Here is a 21,826-nt window from a genome sequence, read left to right as displayed (position 1 = left end):
TTGGACAGGAATTTGGGAAAAGACACGATACAACGACAAAATAGCTTGAGTATTACCAATAAATGGTTGTAAAAATTAATATACTGCACAGACAAATTTAATTCAACGCTTAATACAATTTAGAAGAACAAAGCGAAAAACAAGAGGTAATCGTCAGGGGGATAATTACAAGGAAAAAAGAAAAAATTGAAGCAATAAAAGGCGTATTAGAAAAAAGAAAGGAGAAGCATAAAGGCGATACAATGACAGAAAAATTTGATCTCAAAACCGCAGGGAACCTGATCCCACATATTGGAAGCACAGAAGAATCGATCAAGGCATTCACGGATGCAATCGAATTATACAATGAATTTTTGGACGAACTAGGAAAGAAGCAATTGATTACATATGTATTGAAGGCTAAACTGACACAACCAGCGAAGCTACGACTAAAAGGTCCATATGGCACGATTGGCGAACTAATAGCGGATATTAAGAAAAAGATGACGGTGAAACAATCAGTACCAGTTTTATCGGCAGAGATAAACTCAGCCAAACAAGCAAATAGATCCATAGAAAAATTCGGAAGGAATTTGGAGGAGCTTATGGCTAAGCTTACGATTGCACAAGCCAATGGCAACAGTGTTAATGAAAAAATTGCTATAAGCATATTCAAAAATGGACTCAAGGATGAAAAAAATTAAAACAGTACTAAAAGCAAAAGAAATCGCAACTTTATCGGAAGCAATCGCTATTGCTAAGGACGAAGAATCAATGGCACGAACAGAGACTTCAAATGTATATCACATGTGTAAGGAACACTGGGAATAAAAAAGGAAACATCGGAAGTACCTATGGAAACAATAGGGGAAAATTTTTCGACTCTACCAGCAAGATGCGAATCTATACATTTTTTTTAATGTAGGAACGGAAACAGGAGAATACGTGGTCATGCCACAAGAAGTTTGCGAAGGAGTACTTACCGCAGGATTGATAGTTGATTGATAGTTGATAGCCCATTAACGGTATGCTACCCGTAAGAATGATAAATGTAAATAATACAGATATAAAAATTAGAAATTTTAAACCTACAATACAGAATTCAGACAAATTCAATATTTTTTGCATGGGAGAAACAAGGCAAACAGTTGACAGAGTCGAACGACTTTTGAACACTATACAAACGGAGACCATGACATTAGAAGAAAAGAGGTCCATAGATAGAATTTGTGCGAAATACGCAGATGTTTTTTATCTGGAGGACGATCCTTGCACTACAACGAATATATACAAAGCAAGAATTAGATTGCAGAAAAATACGACACCAGTTTACAGAAAAAAATATACATTGCCACACGGACAGAAAACGGAAATCAATAAACAGATAGACAAAATGTTAGAGGAAGGAATCATTGAAAACGCAGTATCGGAATACTCATCACCATTACTTATAGTACCAAAGAAGAGTGATAATCAGGGAATGAAAAAATGGAGAGCAGTAATAGACTACAGAGAACTAAATAATAAAATATAAAAAGACAGATTTTCACTACCATGTATAGAAGAAATTTTAGACGCTTTATCTGGAGCAACATATTTCTCACATTTAGACTTGTATCAGGGATATTACCAAATAGAATTAGACTCAAACTCTAGACCCTACACGGCATTTTCAACAGATAGAGGCCAATACCAGATGACAAGACTTCCCATGGGACTGAAGACAAGCCCGGGATGTTTCTCAAGAGCAATGACGATGGCAATGTCAGGATTAAACTACGAAAGCATGTTCATATATCTGGACGACTTGATAGTATTTGGCAACAACTTACAACAACACAACCAGAACCTAGTAAAAGTATTAGAGAGACTTAGGAAAGTTAACTTGAAACTTAACCCAAGAAAATGCGAATTTATAAAAAAGGAACTCTTATACTTAGGACACAAGATTTCGGAAAAAGGAATAGCCCCAGACCCAGAGAAATTAGTAGCAATGACACAATATCCTACACCCCAGAACGCTAAGGAAACAAAACGGTTCGTAGCATTTGCAAATTATTATAGGAAACATAAACCATTTCGCGGAAATAGCCGCACCACTTAATAGATTATCTAGGAAAAATGTAAAATTCGAATGGACGACAGAATGTCAAGAAGCATTTGACAAACTAAAGACAGCATTAACAAACCCACCCGTAATGGAATTCCCGGATTTATCGGAAGAAAACAAATTTATTTTAAGGACTGATGTTTCAGGAATAGTATTAGGAGCCACACTTTCAAATAGTAATGACAAACCTGTAGCATATGCTAGTAGGACACTGAACAAGGCGGAACTAAATTAGCCTACAATAGAAAAGGAATTACTGGCAATAGTATGGAGTATCTCTAAATGGAGACATTACTTACTACAAAAAGAATTTGTTATCCTAACAGACCACCGTCCGTTAGTATACCTATTTGAAATGACTGACCCGTCTAGCAGATTAACGAAATTTAGACTAAAACTGGAAGAATATAACTTCACAATAAGATATGTGAAAGGAGCAGAGAACGTGACAGCGGATGTCTTATCACGGATTGAAATCACGTCAAAAGAACTGAAATTGAAGAGCACAGGCTTAAAGGCAGGATGAAGTACAGAATTCGGAGGACGTAAGGACTGATCAACCGGACGTTGTCGAATTGCTGAAACCACCGAAAAATGGGATAGAAGTAAAACTGATAGACAAGGAGGAATACAAACATATACAATTGAAATCTGCTAATATATATAGAAAACAATATAGTATTTAATAAGGATGATGATATTATTTATCTAATCCGAGATTCTAGATCAACGTCAGCGTTACACGCGTCGTTGAGAGGCTCGGAAAGTAAAGAATCTCGATCGGCGTTAGCACTTCGAGCAACGCTGAGAGACTTAGTAAATATGTGCACACAAAGGAAGATTAAGGAAATAGTGATAATAAAAAGTAATAAGAATCGGCCAATTCTTAACGAAATACGAAAGGATCCAAGAATTTTTAAAGGAAAAGGTATAAAAGTTTGTATAATACAAGACAAACAAAATATAGCAGATTGGAAATTGAGAAGAGTTATAATTAACGACTTCCACATGTTACCTACAGGAGGACATGCAGGTATAAATAGGATGTACAGAAATATAAGGAAATACTATTTCTGGAACGGATTACGCAAAGATGTCAAAGAATATGTAAAAATATGCGATGGCTGCCAAAGGCACAAGCACTCGAAAATAAACAGACAACCCATGAATATCACATCGACAGCCACAAGTGCATTTGACACGATATTCATAGACCTTGTAGGCCCACTCGAGGAAGATGACAATGGAAACAAATACATATTGTCGTTACAATGCGAATTAAGCAAATACATAGAAGGATATATAATAAAGAATAAAGAAGCCGAAACAGTAGCCAAATCATTGGTAGAAAATTTCATTTTGAGGTATGGAGTACCCAGAAGAATTGTAACAGACCAAGGCACAGAGTTTATGGCAAGAATATTTAAGGAAACATGCGTATTGCTGCAAATAGAGCAACTAAACTCCGCATCATACCACCATGAGACAATTGGAGCGTTAGAGAATACTCATAAGCATTTAAATGCGTATCTGAGAATGCAACTGTCGAAATTCCCGACAAGTTGGAGTACATGGGTACAATATTATTGCTTTGCATATAACACTTCAGTACATTCAGCAACAGGTTACACACCGTTTGAATTGGTATTCGGGAAAACCTGTAGACTACCGACAAATCTACAGAACGAAGTGGAACCACTATATAATTTTGACGACTACCCTTTAGAGCTAAGATACAGACTTCAAATACCAACAAAAGAGGCCAGAGAGACGCTAACAAGTGCAAAACAAGCTAGTAAAGCAAGATACGATGCGAAGACAAGCACCGGAACATATAAACAAGGAGACCAGGTATTAGTTAGGAAAGAGTCAACTTCAAAACTAGATCCTTTGTTTTCAGGCCCATATACAGTTATTGAAGATAGAGCACCTAATGTTATCATAAATAAAAACAATAAAAACTTAGTAATTCATAAGAGCAATGTTCAGCTGTATACTGAGTAGATAAATAAGAGGTACAATGGTAACCAATAGTGTGAAGTGTAAAGTGAAAATCTCACAATAAAACACTGAAAAACGTTTGTTTTTCTATACTTCCACAAAATTTATTACAACTATGTTATTACTACAGCTGTTTCGGCAAAGTGCCTTTCTCAAGTGATATATTTTACAATGTGTTTGCCTTTTTAAGTCTTTAACTGAAGAGGTTGAGGAGTGGGGAGCTGTTTGTCTCGAGTTGGTCATTCAGAATTATATCTGTATTTTTCAATTTATTAATTTCCATTGATTCTAAAAGTGATAGCTTAAGGCCTTTATTTTGAATATGTAGAATTTGAAACTCTTCATTGAAAGAATGATTATGATCTAGAAGGTGAAGTGCGTATGTAGAAGTGTCTGTTTTTCTATTGTTGAAAGCCCTTTTGTGTTCTGCTATCCGTTTGTCAAAAGTTCTGCCAGTTTGACCGATGTAAGTTTTCGGACAGTCACTACAAGTTAGTTTGTACACACCACTCTGTAGTTGCTTTCTATTTCGGCTTTTATTGTTTTTAATATGTTTGCTTAAGTTGTTGTTAGTTCTGAAAGCTGGTGTTATTCCTTTCTTTTTTATGTATCTGGCTATTTTTGTTGTTATTTTGCCAGTATATGTGAGAGAGCAGAAGGTACTGGGTTCTTTCTGTGGTGGCGGATACACTAATTTCAAGTTCTGCTCTCTCACATATACTGGCAAAATAACAACAAAAATAGCCAGATACATAAAAAAAGAAAGGAATAACACCAGCTTTCAGAACTAACAACAACTTAAGCAAACATATTAAAAACAATAAAAGCCGAAAGAGAAAGCAACTACAGAGTGGTGTGTACAAACTAACTTGTGGTGACTGTCCGAAAACTTACATCGGTCAAACTGGCAGAACTTTTGACAAACGGATAGCAGAACACAAAAGGGCTTTCAACAATAGAAAAACAGACACTTCTACATACGCACTTCACCTTCTAGATCATAATCATTCTTTCAATGAAGAGTTTCAAATTCCACATATTCAAAATAAAGGCCTTAAGCTATCACTTTTAGAATCAATGGAAATTAATAAATTGAAAAATACAGATATAATTCTGAATGACGAACTCGAGACAAACAGCTCCCCACTCCTCAACCTCTTCAGTTAAAGACTTAAAAAGGCAAACACATTGTAAAATATATCACTTGAGAAAGGCACTTTGCCGAAACAGCTGTAGTAATAACATAGTTGTAATAAATTTTGTGGAAGTATAGAAAAACAAACGTTTTTCAGTGTTTTATTGTGAGATAAAATGAACTTCCATCAAGTAACGGTCGAATCCATCAATTATGTAAAGTGAAAAATTGACTAAGTGAGAATAGGAAGAAGACTACTTAATACTCATGGAATTAATAATTGTAAACGATTTTTTTTTGTTGTGTTCATTAAAAAACGAGCTATGTAGGTAATTAACACCAAACGGGCGAAGGGAAAAATGAAGAGCAAAGGTTTTCCATTGCTTTCATTTTTTTTCCCCGATGGGAGGTGTACAGTAAGGGAAAAAACTCCTTACTGTATAATGTAATCTTTATCAAAAGATGTATATAATTTTAAATAATTTCAGTTGTTACAAAAGATATTGTTTCTAAATATGCAAACAAAACGAAGGCTGATTAAGACAGTTTTGTTTGCATAACCTCGTAGACGATCACGTATAGTTTTACTTTTCAAAGTTCAAATTATAAGGAGATATAAATAGCCCACAGAGGGATTGAGATAGGATATCATTGTAGTATTGTTATTATTCAGATCGTTACTATGCTAGTGAGCCATCCTGCGAGAAGGGTGTCCTAAAGGACTACCCTGCGAAACAACATCGTAGTAACCTTATGTTGATTGATGTTGTAAATCGTAAATAAAGTTAAAAAAGTTAGAGTCAGTGTTTCAACTAGACATTCAACCCCCGCAAGATTATCATGGCAATCTAACAACGTAACAATACCAACATGACAATGTTTTTCCGTTAAACTAACGCTATTATCGTTTAGAAGGTACTGCCAAAGTGTAGTAAGCCTATACAGTAATTATAGGCTTACTACACTTTGGTAGTACCTTCTAAACAATAATAACTTTAGTTTAATGGAAAAACATGATTTTCGCCAAAAATGTCACTTACGTTACTTTGCCAAAAATGCCTACTTTTTAGTATTTTCCAAACTTTTCTTTGCACCCCATACAAATCGTGTTCCATTCCTTTGGTAAAGCGTGTTCAATATGCTCTTTTTATATTTCTTATCTTAGAATTGATGTAATTTCTTGTATCTCTGTATTGTTGGTACCTAATTGTTTGGTGTTTTGTTAGTGCAGTATTGTAAGTATGCTTTCCTCTTCTCATACTATAGATCTCTTATTTCAGTATTGAACCAGGGCTCTGATATTTTTATTGCAATCAGGCAAATTTTTGTGACTCCTATGCTTTCCTTTGCGACTTGTAATATATTATATTCTATTTTTGTCAATGTCTCATTTACTCCTTCACCTGGTGTTACTGGGTTTATCTCAAGTCTTTGTTCTAAACGACCTAGACGTCTTTTATACAGCCATGTTGTGTTTTGGTTCTCTAGAGTCTCTATGTTTAGTTTTTCGAAGTACTTAGGTGGATTTTTCTTGTTTTGTGGTATTTTGAGCAAAAATTTTCCAAGCACCATTTTGTGGTCTGATCCGATATTGGGTGATGTTAATGCTCTTACGTCTAGTATTTGTTTAGATGTGATTTCTCTATTTGTAATTATATAGTCTATATATACAGTGATGAGCGCGCTAATAATCGGCAAAATAACGCAAAAGATAGAAAACACATTAAGTTTGTGAGATAAAAAGAAATGAAACTAGTGGAGGTAGGAGATTTAGCGATAAAAACTACATTCTATTTATTGTTTCCCATCTTTACGTCCGACATATCGGACGAGTTTGGCAACTGCCACTGTCACAGTGACAGTTTTAGTTGACATACTCCTCTGATACGTCTAAATGTGGGAAACAATAAATATAATGTATATTTTCAGATTTTTATCGCTAAATCTCCCACCTCCACTAGTTTCATTTCTTTTTATCTTAAAACTGGGCCCAGAGCACGCCAAATAGAATTCTATTTTGCTGACGTCACAAAATAGAATTTCATAATGGGAGAATCGACGGTTGCTAGGCAACGTGACGTCACTAAAATATAATTCTATTTGGCGTGCTCCGCGCCTGAATGTGTTTTCCATATTTTGCGCTATTTTGCCGGTTATTAGCGCGCTCATCACTGTATAAACATAAATATAAATATTCTGATAACTCTCAGTTTTAACTAAAATGTCTTGCCTATCGATTCGCGACATTCTTAAAATCTTATATGACGTCAAAATTAGTGACGCACTGAAAAAAGGGTTTGGGATCAACGGTACTTTATTTGTAAAATTATATTTCATAGTATAATAAACAAGTTTCTAGTAATCTTTACTTGTAATCATTTACTAAAAAAATGAATATACGGATAGTGTTCAAATGTACCGTTGTTTACGTAAGAATCTAGGCACCGTCTTCCGAGGGTTGTTTAAAATACAGATTTGATTAATAAAATAACTTACCTAAACTGTTGGTTACCATTTCAAAATCGACATTTCCAGTATTAGAACACCAAATTGATTTAAATCCTTTGCACATTGGTTCTTTTTCCAGGATTTGCTCAAGTGTGTCCAAACGTTTCAAGCCTTCAACCTTGTTTTGTAATCCTCTTTCATATAAAGCATTCAGAGTTTTACATTCTAGTTTATCATTAGCTATTATAAGTTTTCCAGTTTTTGTGTAAGGTATTTCTTTTTCGTCGCAATATTCATAGATACTTTTAATCCCCTTCTGACACAACACAGATTTAAGAGAACCTGGCCTGAAAAGTATTAAAAAATTTGTTCAAATTTTGCAATAAGTATGTTGTTTTTGTACAGTATATCCGGACATTTTGCTATTCCACTAACACTAGTTCATAAATACCACGTGAAAACCATCGTTGAAAATCACCACTGCGAGAGTTACCACAAAATACCTCCAGCGATACCTACTGGAAACCTACCTACCCATTATCTACAGAAGACATAATACGTTACAGATCATAACATACTTATATTGAACTGGGTACCTGTAGTACAAATTTGATGTTAAACATTAAAACTACTGAAGAAAGCATGGTTTGTTTTTAAACCAAGAGGAGTAAACTAAAAAGATATATTCACACCCAAGAAGGTCACTAGAAAAATCACCAAATACATCTTCTTTTTTTGTTGATCATATTGGCCTTCGACGGTAATCCATACATATTTTATTATACGTCGCCAAGGAGTTCTAAAACCAACTGTTTTTTATATAAGTAGACTAAAAATCTAAAAATTAAAGGAATTACGCAGAAAACAAAAAAAAATCGCTGATATAACTGAATTAACCTATAAAGGTCAGTAGTGTCAAAATTTCATATATGTCATTAATGTCAAAATTTCATGACAGTGGAGTGAACTTGCCTGAGGTTGTATGCTTCTTTTCATGAGCATTTTTTAGTGCGTCACAAATGATAGAAAAAAAGGTAAGTCCGTGATAATATACATTTATAACATTTATTCTAACCTGACATTTTAGTTAAATCTGACAGTTGTCAAATTTTATTTGCAATTTGGCATAAAAACAGATCAATTGTGTTTATTGCATTTATAAAATTCTTTGATTTGTATAGTCTTATAAATTGTACAGATTATATTCGTAGATATATTATATAATTCGTAAATAATTTTTTTCGATTATAGCGCCATCTATTGACAACTAGAATAAATGTTATAAATGTCATCGACGAAATGTAATCACCGACGTGCGTTTTTTTCTGTCACATACAAGTTAATGCGTTAGAAAGAAATCGAATAACTGTGACTCACTGAAAGATCCTCATGAGAAAAAGCATACCAATTACAAATAAGCATTACGGTGCGGTAAATTTGAATTACTCATCTTGGTTTAAAAACAGACCATAATCGAACCTCATCTTTAATATACCTCGTCCAATTTACTTACCGTTGCACGTCATCCGCGCCATAGCCTGTGACACGATACCATAACGAAATATCTAGGCGGTAGGTGTGTTCCCCTTTAGAATCATTTTGATTCTAAAAAAGAACACACCCACCGCCTAAATATTTCGTGTTGGTATCGTGTCACAGGCTATGGCGCGGATGACGTGCAACGGTAAGTAAATTGGACGAGGTATACAACAAATTGAATACCGACTAACGACCGTCGGCTGTCGCCGTAACGAATAGAGACGGGCAAAATAAGTGCAAACGTGTAACGGTTACTATTGATACCGGTTCTCAGTGGTACTGAGTACAAATACTGATTACAAAATACTGACGTATCTGATCCTTGTACTGAATTGAGTAGGCAACTAAAAAACGGTAGTTCCGTACATGTAACTAGTAACGTTTTAAAAATATCTTACACGTCCCTAGTAGTCGTAGCGGTATGACTTTCGAAAACATCGAATTTGATCATAAGGGGCTGCATAAAAAGATATCTTACACTGAGTATTCTATTTCTACATACCTTTATAATAACAATAACAAGTTAAACACTGCATTGATTGTGATCAGGGCCGCGTTTAGGTCAATTGACGCCCTAGGCAATTCTCTAGTAGCCGCCCTTCAAGATTTTTCTTTTATTACTGTATCTCATTATCATTTTCGAGTTACATGGAAAAAAAGGAAGATTTAAAAAAATTTAAACATGCTCTCTATAACTTGATTTTATTTTTTCCAAAAACCATACACTTTAAACCCGTTTAACTTGTTGAACATAGAAATAACACTATAGTAAAAGGTATTGTAGAAGCAAAACGATGCATTTAAATCTGGTGGATGAGGGGTTAAAATATACATACTTCGCATTTTATCTTAAAATAAATTAGTCATCCTTTTTTGTTGCACCATATCTCGCTTAGTTTGAATATAATTGAAATTTAACATTGCGGTCGTTTTCAAGGTCTTTTCAGGCAGTACTTACAAAATATATTGATAGCATTATACCAGTGGCGGCCGGTGAGGTAGTGCCATGGAGCCATGGCACTACCTTATTTTTATGCAGAAACATATTTTTTTATCTTTAAACCGTTTTAATGCTTGTTTATTTTTTGTGCGTATTTCTTTTCTCTTTATAAATTATATAAAATCTGGCAACTGTGCAGTGTAGTACAACCCTCGCCACTCACAGCGGACGGGATGATCGCATCGTGCCAAAGGCTTAGATGGCTCAGCTGAAAAGAGAAATATTTTACGGGCATTCTATGTAAGTGACAGAGATAGAGCTATATTGCACTTTTAATACACGTTTAAATGAGACTATTCGTGCCTGGCTCGACAAGGAAGATCTAATATTTTTTACTATGCTCATCATAGTGAATAGTGGATCGTAGATCCAAAAAGATTCTCGTACAGGGTAGTACATTATATTTTCGAGTTTTTTTACGCGCTCGCTCGCTCGTTTTTGTATTTATAATTATTACATTTTTAATGATTAAACTTTTTATTATAAACTATTATTTTAAGTAATTTAAATTTTTTTAATTTTTAATAAAACCCGAGTTAAATTCAGCTTATCGTGATAGTCTAATTAAACACAATGAACAAGAAGTGGATAAAGAATCGATATGTTTTGAATCAAATTAAAAATTATATCTATATGGTTTTGTGGAGCTTTCGAGTTAGTTTTGAGAAATCACGACGAAAAGGAAAATTCAGAAAATAGAGGCATCTTTATGGAACTGTTCAATGGTAGCCGAATTAGACAACGACTTAGTATCATATTCAAAGTTCCAAATCTTTAAAAGCATGTACCTCAAAACAACACAAAATGAACTCCATCAGTGCATCTTAGATGTTTATCACGAGGAAATAAGGAAAGAAATTGAAAATTATCTTTTTGTTGCAGTGATTGCAGATGAAACGACAGACGTCGCGTCGCTGGTGAATTTCAGTTATAGTTTTCCGATATTTGTGTAAAGTGCGATAAGTTGAGAGATTTTGGAGATTTTACTTGTTGGACGAACATGATGTCAAATCAATCACTGAATGCATTTTAAATGTTTAAATTTCTTGACACCCCAGAAATGGTATATACCTACATAATGTAAAAGTATCCGTACCTATTTTTTTAAATTTCTATTTTATACCTTTTTTGACAATATCGTAAACCCGTCACTAAAAATTTAGGCAGCTGCCCGAATTCTGACACTACCTACTTAAAGTGATACGAGCCGCCACTGCATTATACCCTTAAGATCGACCATTTCTCTGTTATTAAGTTGAACACACCGATTTGAGCATTCACAAAAAAATGTCTTTTCACCTACCATATCTCTTTTTATGTTATCACTAGAAGACTTATGAAGGAACGAATCTCTTTGATTTTTTATAAGCTACAAAAATGTTTCATATAGTTTTTTTCGTTAGATGTATAATTTTTAAGGTATTCGCAAAAAACCGTCCGAAAAGGCGACATTTTTCAATGAAAATAGTAAATTTTCAACCACGAATAACCCAAAAGGATTGAGTCTAAAAAAATTATAGAACAGTTCGCCCGCCGCCTTTGCGGGGCTGCCGACGGTCCAATAATCCCAAATTTACAACTTCTGTCCATTTTGAATGAATAGTGTTAAGAAAATGCAATTTGTTTTCTAGAAATGAATGCCCACTTATATTCCATTGATGGATGTACGATGTACTTAAATGTTATTCGATTTCAATTTTTATATACAAATATTTTTTGTACAGTATTTTTGCCGCCCTCTCATAATTTACCGCCCTAGGCAACTGCCTATATTGCCTAATGGATAAAGCAGCCCTGATTGTGATTGCAAAAACGGTTCGCATGTTTTAAATAAGATTTTTGCTGATTATGTTTTTGCTAAAATATTAAATTACACAAAAAATACAATTCACAACCATCATTTCATTTTTAACGATAAATAAAAGTCTAATAAATATATGATGCCAAGTTTAAAATTGATCGACTTTGTCGATAACAGTGTCATTAATAGATATTTTTTACCATGAATCATTTTCCAATGATTGTGTGGATTTAGAAATACATACCTACTAAACAATTTTTTGATCTGTAGAAAGGAGATTATAATTATGACACATTATGGTACTCCTTATTTTTCAAATAATATGCTCTTCTAAACGCATAACTTTGATTTATTGGCTAAAGCCACACTAACTACAGAGCCGTGCGGTACATCTTTTTAATATGATGCAAGTCTTCGAAATGCCGCCTCTTGATTATTACAGAAACTTAACTTTTATTTTTATTAAATGAACCTACACAAAATGAAGGACATCTTTTATTTTAAAAGCAAAACATACTTTATAGACCCGGATCCGGCAAACTGAAAATTTGTTAGTAGCTTAACGGTATCTATTCGGACAAACTTTGATGTACAGGAACACTGGAACAGGGGAAGGTTTAATAGTGGAATAGTTTAAAAATTTGGAACGTCACATTACGAAAACGTCCCATGTATTTTGTCGGACAGAACAAAAAATCGATTTGTTACCCTTTCATTAAACTCTCATTCAAAAATCAGACTGCTATTACTAACAAACATGATTCCTGTTATTTGACATGTTCTTCCTGTTTCACTCATTAAAATGCCCAGTTAGTGATAAACATCAGTCTAATTTTTCCATGAGAGTTTAATGAAATGGTAACAAATCAATTGTAAGTTCCCACATAACAATGATGTTCGTATCATGTTCTAAGCATATACTACCAACATTCGTCAGAGTATATTCTTTTTAGTATATGCGTAGTACAAGCATAGCATGTACCTTAAAAAACATTCTAAATTTCATGTTCTTTGCACATACTTTAAAGTATATTCTCGTACCGAATATACTGAGTACATTCGTGTACGTAGTAACTCGGAATATTCGTAAAAGTTTATTCTTAGAATGTACCTTTACCGAATATTCTTAGCACATACTTATAAGTACATTCTTAACACATACTTATAAGTAGATACTATTCTCAGAATATACTTTTACCGAATATTCTTAGCACATACTTATAAGTACATACTTAACACATACTTATAAGTAGATACTTTTAAAATATCTTAAAAATAATATATATGTATGTATAGGAAGAATAATGTTAGCCTATAGATTATCAACTTCGTTAAGAATAATTAATGAAATTTAAAAATTTATGTATGTAGGTACTATTAATTAAACTACCGAATTCATTATTTAAAATTGTTTTAATTGTATGGTAAAAATGTTTAAGAATTAATTGTATTAACGAAAAAGGAGAAATTGTCGTTTCGCTTTCATAACTGAAATGCATTTACTATTTTGATTAAGTTTATTGAGTATTCTTAAGAGGAAAACTGACAGAGCTTGTTGCGACATTATGAGTGAAATAAAAAAATGTAACAGAAAAAGATAAAAACTGAAGACGCGATTCAACCCAACGTGAAAAAGATTAAACCCAAGAAGGGATGGAGAAATTTCTGTCAAAATTTGGTATTTATGACCTTTAAAATAACACCAATTGCTAAAATTTATTAGCCTGTGGATAGTGTGGATGTCTCGTCAGCCGAGGGTACGATCAGTGGCGTGGTAATTTTATGGTCAAACTACGTTTTTTTCTAATTTTTATCATTGTGAGAATTAAAAAAACCAACTAATATTTTTATCTCCACCACTGAGGACGGTCAACTTTTTGGTTGCCTGTATTCTTTGGGACATATTCGGGACATTTTATCACAAAGTAAATATTACTAATTTTACCGTCTTTTAGGGTATCTGCGTTCTCTTTCTTTTCCACTATTATATATATTATATCTCTCTTTGCCGACGTTTAAATTAGGACCCACTTGAAGCTCGCTTCAACACGCGCCTCGACCTCGTCGTGAGAATTCTCCATTATGAAGAATTTTATTTTTACATGGAATTGACATTCAGGTAAGCTGTGTGGCTGAGCCAAAACCCACAACCGGCACAAACAAAGCGGAAACGACCGCTGCATACCTGCATAGGGGTTAGCGGGTAGGGGGTTGGGAACAAAGGAAAAATACAAAATATGAAAATAGTTACTGAATAGGCATTTGGCATTTGTGTCTACACTTAACACTAACAATTTCTATGCTGTGTTGTGAGGAAGACCAAGTATTTCAACCAGGAATAGGAACATGCATAATTAAACGTTTTATTTTGTTTGCTGTCAACTTACAAATAAAAAATTCATTTTGGTACTTCAATATTACTTAAATAGTAAGTATGTATATAGGTACATATAAGCAACATATAAATTTTAGTTATTTACATACATATGTTACATAATATTTATTTGGGTACGATAGGTATATGAATATGAATATATAAATTTATATATTCAGCATTTTTATTTTTATATGCACATAATAACTAAATATATATACCTACTTACCTATATAATATTGATATAACTAACTAAAATTTATATAATATTTTATATTTACTTTTTAAGTAATATTGTAGAATGTACTAACTACATTCTCATATGTAATATGTAAATTTAGTAGAAAGTAGAACCTAGGATGAGATTCGGTGATGCTGAAAACATGCTTCTGAGCAATATAGCACTTCCTTGTAATATTCTTCCCATATACTAAAAAGTACATTCTTCCTATATACTAAAAGATGTGAGGTAGTACATTCTAAGTATATAAATAGAAGGTTTATAGCACCTTCTTAGAATATCCTAAAAAGTATATTCTTGGTATATACTGAGAAGAAGTGCGGTAGTACATTCTAAGTATATACATAGAACGTTTAAGTAGGTTACTGTAATGTAGTATATACTCAGTATGTGCTCTGCACATTCGCAATGGTAATTACGCATATTCTTAGTATATACTTTTTCTGAAAAGTATGTTCTATGAATCTACTAAGAACATGAAATTGTTATGTGGGTTCTGTCCGACAAAATATATGGAACGTTTTTGTAGTCTGACGTTCCAAATTTTTAACCTGTTCCACAATTAAAACTTCCCCTGTTTCAGTGTTCCCGTACATCAAAGTTTGTCTGACGAGACACCGTTAAGCTATTAACAAATTTTCAGCTTGCTATTAATCAACTTTTTGTTGGTACGCGGGATCCAGGCCTAGAAATACTATGTCACAAATGATGGCGTAATCCCTTTTCTATAGGTATAAAAATTTTGTAAATATCATTCATTTCTTAAATCTACACAACATTATCATTAAAAATGATCCATTACTAAAAACCGTTAAGCATATCTGTGAATATCGCATAACCCTCAAATAAAATGTGTCATCATACCGGGCTTGTTCATGCTTAAAAATAAAATATGTAGACAAGATATAAATATATGTAATAGGTAAGCAGTTTTTGCAACGACAATCCAATAACAATCAGTGTTGTTTATAATAATAGTAATTCCGAACGAGTTCTATTAGCTTTTCTACGTCCATCTCGAAAACAAAACCGCAACTGAGAATTGAGTCACGCGTACCACGACACCAGAAAACTGTACGCAGATGACAAACGTTCGCATGGCTAGACCTGGCACCGTATTGACATATTAGGATGCGCAGAACTCTCTACGCAACTCGCAGGTGCCAGGTTGTGTTCGCTATTAGGATCAATTTGCGCCGGGACTAACGCCCGGTTTCAGTTAAAGTGGACATTAAGTTTTAGGTTGGTACCCTTGTCAATGCAATTCATATGGGTAAATGTCAACGTTAAAGTGGACTTTAGTTAATGTTCACTTTAAGTTGATTATGAAACCGGGCGTAAGAGCTGGGAGCGGATTTTGTGCGTGATAAGTAATATGGAAAAACTATACGTGGATATGTTGAATTAGTTGTGTACATGACCTTCACCCACGGTTCTTAGACATTACTACGGTAGCCTAAATCGACTAACCAATGAACATTAAGGGTGAGATTACGTCACGAGAGTTTACTGTCATTTGAATCGTAATATGATTTTTTTCGAATCCTGAGGAAACCAAGTATTTTAGAAAAATTTAAACGCAGGATGCAAGATTACATTATTACCGAGGGCGGAAAGCCCCTTAGAATAAACAAGCAGGTTCTATTGAATCAAATATTTGAAATTAAATATCACACTTCTCTTTTATTTTCAGCCCTGTAACTTATTAAAATAAACATTATAGAATTTTTCAGGGACTTTCAGCCCTCGGTAATAATGTAGTCTTTCATTCTGAGTTTAAATTTTTCAAAAATATTTATTAGTTTTCTCAGGATTCGAAAAAAATGAATACAATTAAAACACATTGGGAATTTTGACATGCGTCAAGGTTTTGCATTAACTCAATGTAAAATTCTGAACTGTTGAATTCCAGCTTCCCTAATAATTATTTTACATCAAAAGACATTAGAAACTATTTGAAGAGGATTGAAATCTGTATTGGAAATAACTGTTAAAATTGGTCTACGTAATTAAACATATTCCAAAATTTTGTAAAAATGTAATACATTTTAGTTTTCAGCCCAAACTTAGGCCACACACAATGCAATAATCTTCACATTTTTGAACTGTCAATATTTTTATTTTATCATCTATTGTTTAAAAACAATACAGTTGATAAGATACCCTCAGTTGCGGAGAAAGGATTAATAATAAAGATTTTTTTATTCAGTCAATGGTGTGAGCACTGTCAGTTAAATAATAACGTGTGGCCTTACTTTTACACGCATACCTATTGTGGCAAATGTATCATATTTTTCAAAATTTTGGAATGCATTTAAATCGTAGAACAATTTTAACTTTTGATTTGAATACAGATTTTAATTCTCTACAAGTATTATCTCATGACTTTTGATGTAGAATAATTAGGGAAGCAGGAATTCAACAATTCAGAATTTTACATTGAGTTTCCTATGGCCCTTTTTACGATTCACCACCCGGTATAAGATAAAATGTGTACTATTTGTCTTATTATTTCATAATAACACAAATAATACACATATATACACAATAACACACATTCAATGATCGAAAATAATTTAAAAATATGGGAATGTAAACTCTTGTGACGTAAGGTCAAAAATATAAGTCTCCCCACCACCGTCGGACAAGACAACCGTAATAAAGTCTAATAACCGTGACCTTCACCAACGGCCGGAAACCAGAGTGGGGGCCGAGGGTAGTTATAAGGGGTCAAAGTCGCGGTTTTTATTATTTTTTTTATGAAGCTCATGATCGAGATAGTGCACCAAAATTTGGGAATAAGTAGGTCATGACGTACCTAAGTAAAATATCTAGGGGCGCAACACTGCGTGGCCGACAAAGGGGTGGGGGTAGGGGTGAATATAAAAAATATAAGGGGCTTTTTGCGACGTTCGTGATTGAGATAGTGCACCAAAATTTGGGTATAAGAAGACCATGGCATAAGTAAGTAAAATCCCCAGAGCCGGAAACCAGAGTGGGGGAGGAAGGTAGTTATAAGGGGTCAAACTCATGTTTTTTATTATTTTTTTTGTGACGCTCATGATCGAGATAGTGCACCAAAATTTGGGAATAAGTAGGTCATGACGTAACTAAGTAAAATCTCCAGGAATGGAACGCTGCGTGGCCGACAAAGGGGTGGGGCAGGGGTGAACATAAAAAATGTAAGGGGTTTTTTGCGACGTTCGTGATTGAGATAGTGCACCAAAATTTGGGAATAAGTAGACCATGACATAACTAAGTAATATCCCCAGAGGCGGAAACCAGAGTGGCGGACGAGGGTAGTTATAAAGGGTAATATTCGCGGTTTTTATTATTTTTTTTGTGACGCTCACGATGGAGATAGTGCACCAAAATTTGGGAGTAAGTGGGTCATGACGTAACTAAGTAAAATCTCCAGGGGCGCAACGCTGCTTGGGGTACAAAGGGGTGGTAGGCAGGGGTGAGTATAAAAACATATGGGGGTTTTTTGGCCGTTCGTGATCGAAATAGTGCACCAAAATTTGGGAATAAGTAGATCATGACATTACTAAGTAAAATCTCCAGGGGCGGAATGCTGCATGGGGGACAACTGTTGTGCCAGGTCACAAAAAAAAAATAATACACACTGCAACTTTGACCCCTTAAAACTACCCTCATCCCTAAGTCTGGTTTCCGGCTCTGGGGATTTTACTTAGCTAAGTCATGGTCTACTTATTCCCAAATTTTGGTGCACTATCTCAATCTAGAACGTCGCAAAAAACCCCTTATATTTTTATATTCACACCTACCCCCACCCCTTTATCGGCCACGCAGCGTTCCACCCCTGGAGATTATACTTAGTTACCTCATGACCTACTTATTCCCAAATTTTGGTGCACTATCTCGATCATGAGCGTCACAAAAAAAATAAAAACGGCGACTTTGACCCCTTATAACTACTGAGGATTTTACTTAGTTATGTTATGGTCTATATATTCCCAAATTTTGGTGCACTCTCTCAATCACGAAAGTCGCAAAAAACCCCTTATATTTTTTGTATTCACCCCCGCCCCATCCCTTTGTCGGCCATGCAGCGTGCTACCCCTGGAGATTTTACTTAGTTACGTCATGACCTACTTATTCCCAAATTTTGGTGCACTATCTCGATCATGAGCGTCACAAAAAAAAAATAAAAACGGCGACTTTGACCCCTTATAACTACTGAGGATTTTACTTAGTTATGTTATGGTCTATATATTCCCAAATTTTGGTGCACTCTCTCAATCACGAAAGTCGCAAAAAACCCCTTATATTTTTTGTATTCACCCCCGCCCCATCCCTTTGTCGGCCATGCAGCGTGCCACCCCTGGAGATTTTACTTAGTTACGTCATGACCTACTTATTCCCAAATTTTGGTGCACTATCTCGGTCATGAGCGTCACAAAATATAATAATAAAAACGGTGACTTTGACCCCTTATAACTACCCTCGTCCCCCACTCTGGTTTCAGGCTCTGGGGTTTTACTTAGCAATGTCATGGTAAACTTATTCCCAAATTTTGGTCCACTATCTTAATCACGAACGTCGCAAAAAACCCTTTATATTTTTTATATTCACTCCTACCCCCACCCCTTTGTCGGCCACGCAGCGTTCCACCCCTGGAGATTATACTTAGTTACCTCATGACCTACTTATTCCCAAATTTTGGTGCACTATCTCGATCATGAGCGTCACAAAAAAAAATATAAACGGCGACTTTGACCCCTTATAACTACTGAGGATTTTACTTAGTTATGTTATGGTCTATATATTCCCAAATTTTGGTGCACTCTCTCAATCACGAAAGTCGCAAAAAACCCCTTATATTTTTTGTATTCACCCCCGCCCCATCCCTTTGTCGGCCATGCAGCGTGCCACCCCTAGAGATTTTACTTAGTTACGTCACGACCTACTTATTCCCAAATTTTGGTGCACTATCTCGATCATGAGCGTCACAAAAAAAATAATAAAAACCGCGACTTTGACCCCTTACAACTACCCTCGGCCCCCACTCTGGTTTCCGGCTGTTGGTGAAAGTCATGTACACAACTAATTCAACATATCCCCGTATAGTTTTTCCATATTATTTATCACGCACAAAATCCGCTTCTATCTCTCCGACTAATAGGGAAGTTGCTGGAATGTTTGATAAATCACCATAAACCATCCACCGTTACCTGCTGAAAAATGTTCGTGGAACCACCATAAGCGAGCGCAGAGTCTAGAAGCCGGTCTCAAGAGTCAAGTCATATGTGTCAATAAAAGTTCCCAGACTCCAGAGACACCATCGTGTAGCGCGACTACAAATTTGGTCGAGAACATCAAAATTGAAATGATGAGTGTAAATTGCATTCACGACAGAGAAAGAGTATATATCGACGCCATGGAGAACAAAATGCACCTTTAAATTTTACTATGACTAAAAAGGATATGCGGACTAATTCACCGCGTTAGGTAAATGGATTAAAAGAACTCACGGACTATTAAGCGACCTAATTTGGTAATGGTAACCTACGGCATGAGATTCTTAAAAAATGCTACTTTTAACCATTATACTATAAATAACGAGATATTCTTTTTCTCATGATCATCTTTCAGTGCGTCACAGTTTTTCGATTTCTTTCTAACGCATTAAATTGTATATGTCAGGAAAAAAGGCACGTCGGTGATTACTTTGGTAATTATTCTAGTTCGGTGATTATTCTAGTTGTCGATAGATGGTGCCATAATAAAAAAAATATATTTTTTTAAAAGATAATAATATTACAAATATAATCTGTATAATTTATAAGACTATACAAATCAATGAAAATACCATTTTATAAATGCAAGAAACACATTTGATTTGTTTTTATTCCTAATTGAAAATAAAATGTGACAACTGTCAGATTTAACTAAAATGTCATGTTAGAATAAATGTCATAAATGTGTATTATCACGGACTTACCCTTTTTCCTATCATTTGTTACGCACTGAAAAATGCTCATGAAAAGGACAAATGTATCTTCCCGTAGCGCAAATACGTCTGAGTTCGCGCATGATGACGTAACTGGAGACCAAAATATGAATTTGAATTCTTTTTAAAGTTAAATGGGATTTGTATCTATGCATTCTGTGATGAAATTATTCGATTAGCAAAATAACATTAAACTTCGAAAAAAATTCGTGTCTAAAGTCCATTCATTTTACAGATTCCCAACTGTAAACAAACGCGCATGGAAGCTAAACAGGGTAGTCCTGAACTGTATCTTAAAAACCAACACGCTACCAACAATTTGAATTTGCAGACTGACCAGTTTGGACCTGTAAAATGAGGATTTAATAATAATACTTATCTTACTCCCGAGGAAGACAAATCCAAAGACATAAAAATTATAATAAATATATTTACTAAAAACGCTAATATATTCTTTTCACACATTTTTTTACACTGATATATACATAACTTGAAAGATTTAGCAACTAACGCCATTCTGTCTGTGTGCGCAGAATAATAAAAATTCACTCTCAATTGCGCCTAAAGTTGCGGATTCTAGAATCCGCCTCGTTTAGGGCAATAAATTACATTTAACAGCCTCTTGACAAATGAGACGGCGAATACTAACACGTGCGTTTGTTTATAGTTGGGAATTTGCTATTTGAATGTGGTTTAGATTCATTATTTCATTCATTCAGATAATGATTACGAACCATTACGAACTTGCGGGTCTTCACTTACGTCACGACTTCCGGATGTGCAATATATTATCTTGTTATTAATTTATAATATCATGCTTTTAATGAGAAACCGAAAGATTCAGACAACAGTTATTTGACATTTAAACCATATTTTGAATAGAAATACCTGTAATATATACCACAATGTATTACTCCGCTGTTATTCCTACTCTGATGTTTTCCAAAAATGCCTTCCTTTTCGATTAACGCTGTTGTTAAATTCGGTTTTTCTTTCTTTAGCTGCCTAGCTATAGCTGTGCCTATTATCCCCCCTCCAACTACAGTTGCTTCATACTGAGGAATGTCATCTTTAGAAGTTGTACAACTCGCATTTTGTTGAATATGTAAAGAAAACCTTCTTATGTTACTTTTAAAAATTTGTTTGGCAGTTTCCTTCCAAAAGTTCAACATGATAAAAAATTACTTGACTTTAAAGACATTTACCAACTAAAAATATTTTTGA

The 21,826-nt window shown here is 34.5% G+C and overlaps 1 protein-coding gene across 1 annotated transcript in view; it reads right to left on the bottom strand.

Moving 5' to 3' along the window:
• LOC114335849 (L-2-hydroxyglutarate dehydrogenase, mitochondrial-like) overlaps window positions 1–21,774 on the bottom strand; it is a 60,004-nt gene extending 38,230 nt beyond the window's left edge. Inside the window, exons 1-2 of the mRNA XM_028286140.2 lie at window positions 21,491–21,774; window positions 7,722–8,020 (exon numbers count right to left, since the gene is read on the bottom strand). Coding sequence (XP_028141941.1) covers window positions 7,722–8,020; window positions 21,491–21,774 — 583 coding nt within the window. The remainder of the gene's footprint in view (window positions 1–7,721; window positions 8,021–21,490) is intronic.
• Window positions 21,775–21,826: the final 52 nt, after the last annotated feature.

Source organism: Diabrotica virgifera, chromosome 2, assembly GCF_917563875.1.
Source record: "Diabrotica virgifera virgifera chromosome 2, PGI_DIABVI_V3a".
Classification (NCBI taxonomy): Eukaryota; Metazoa; Arthropoda; class Insecta; order Coleoptera; family Chrysomelidae; genus Diabrotica; species Diabrotica virgifera.
The sequence above is the reverse complement of the archived record's forward strand: the minus strand, read 5'-3'. Positions and strand labels throughout refer to the sequence as shown.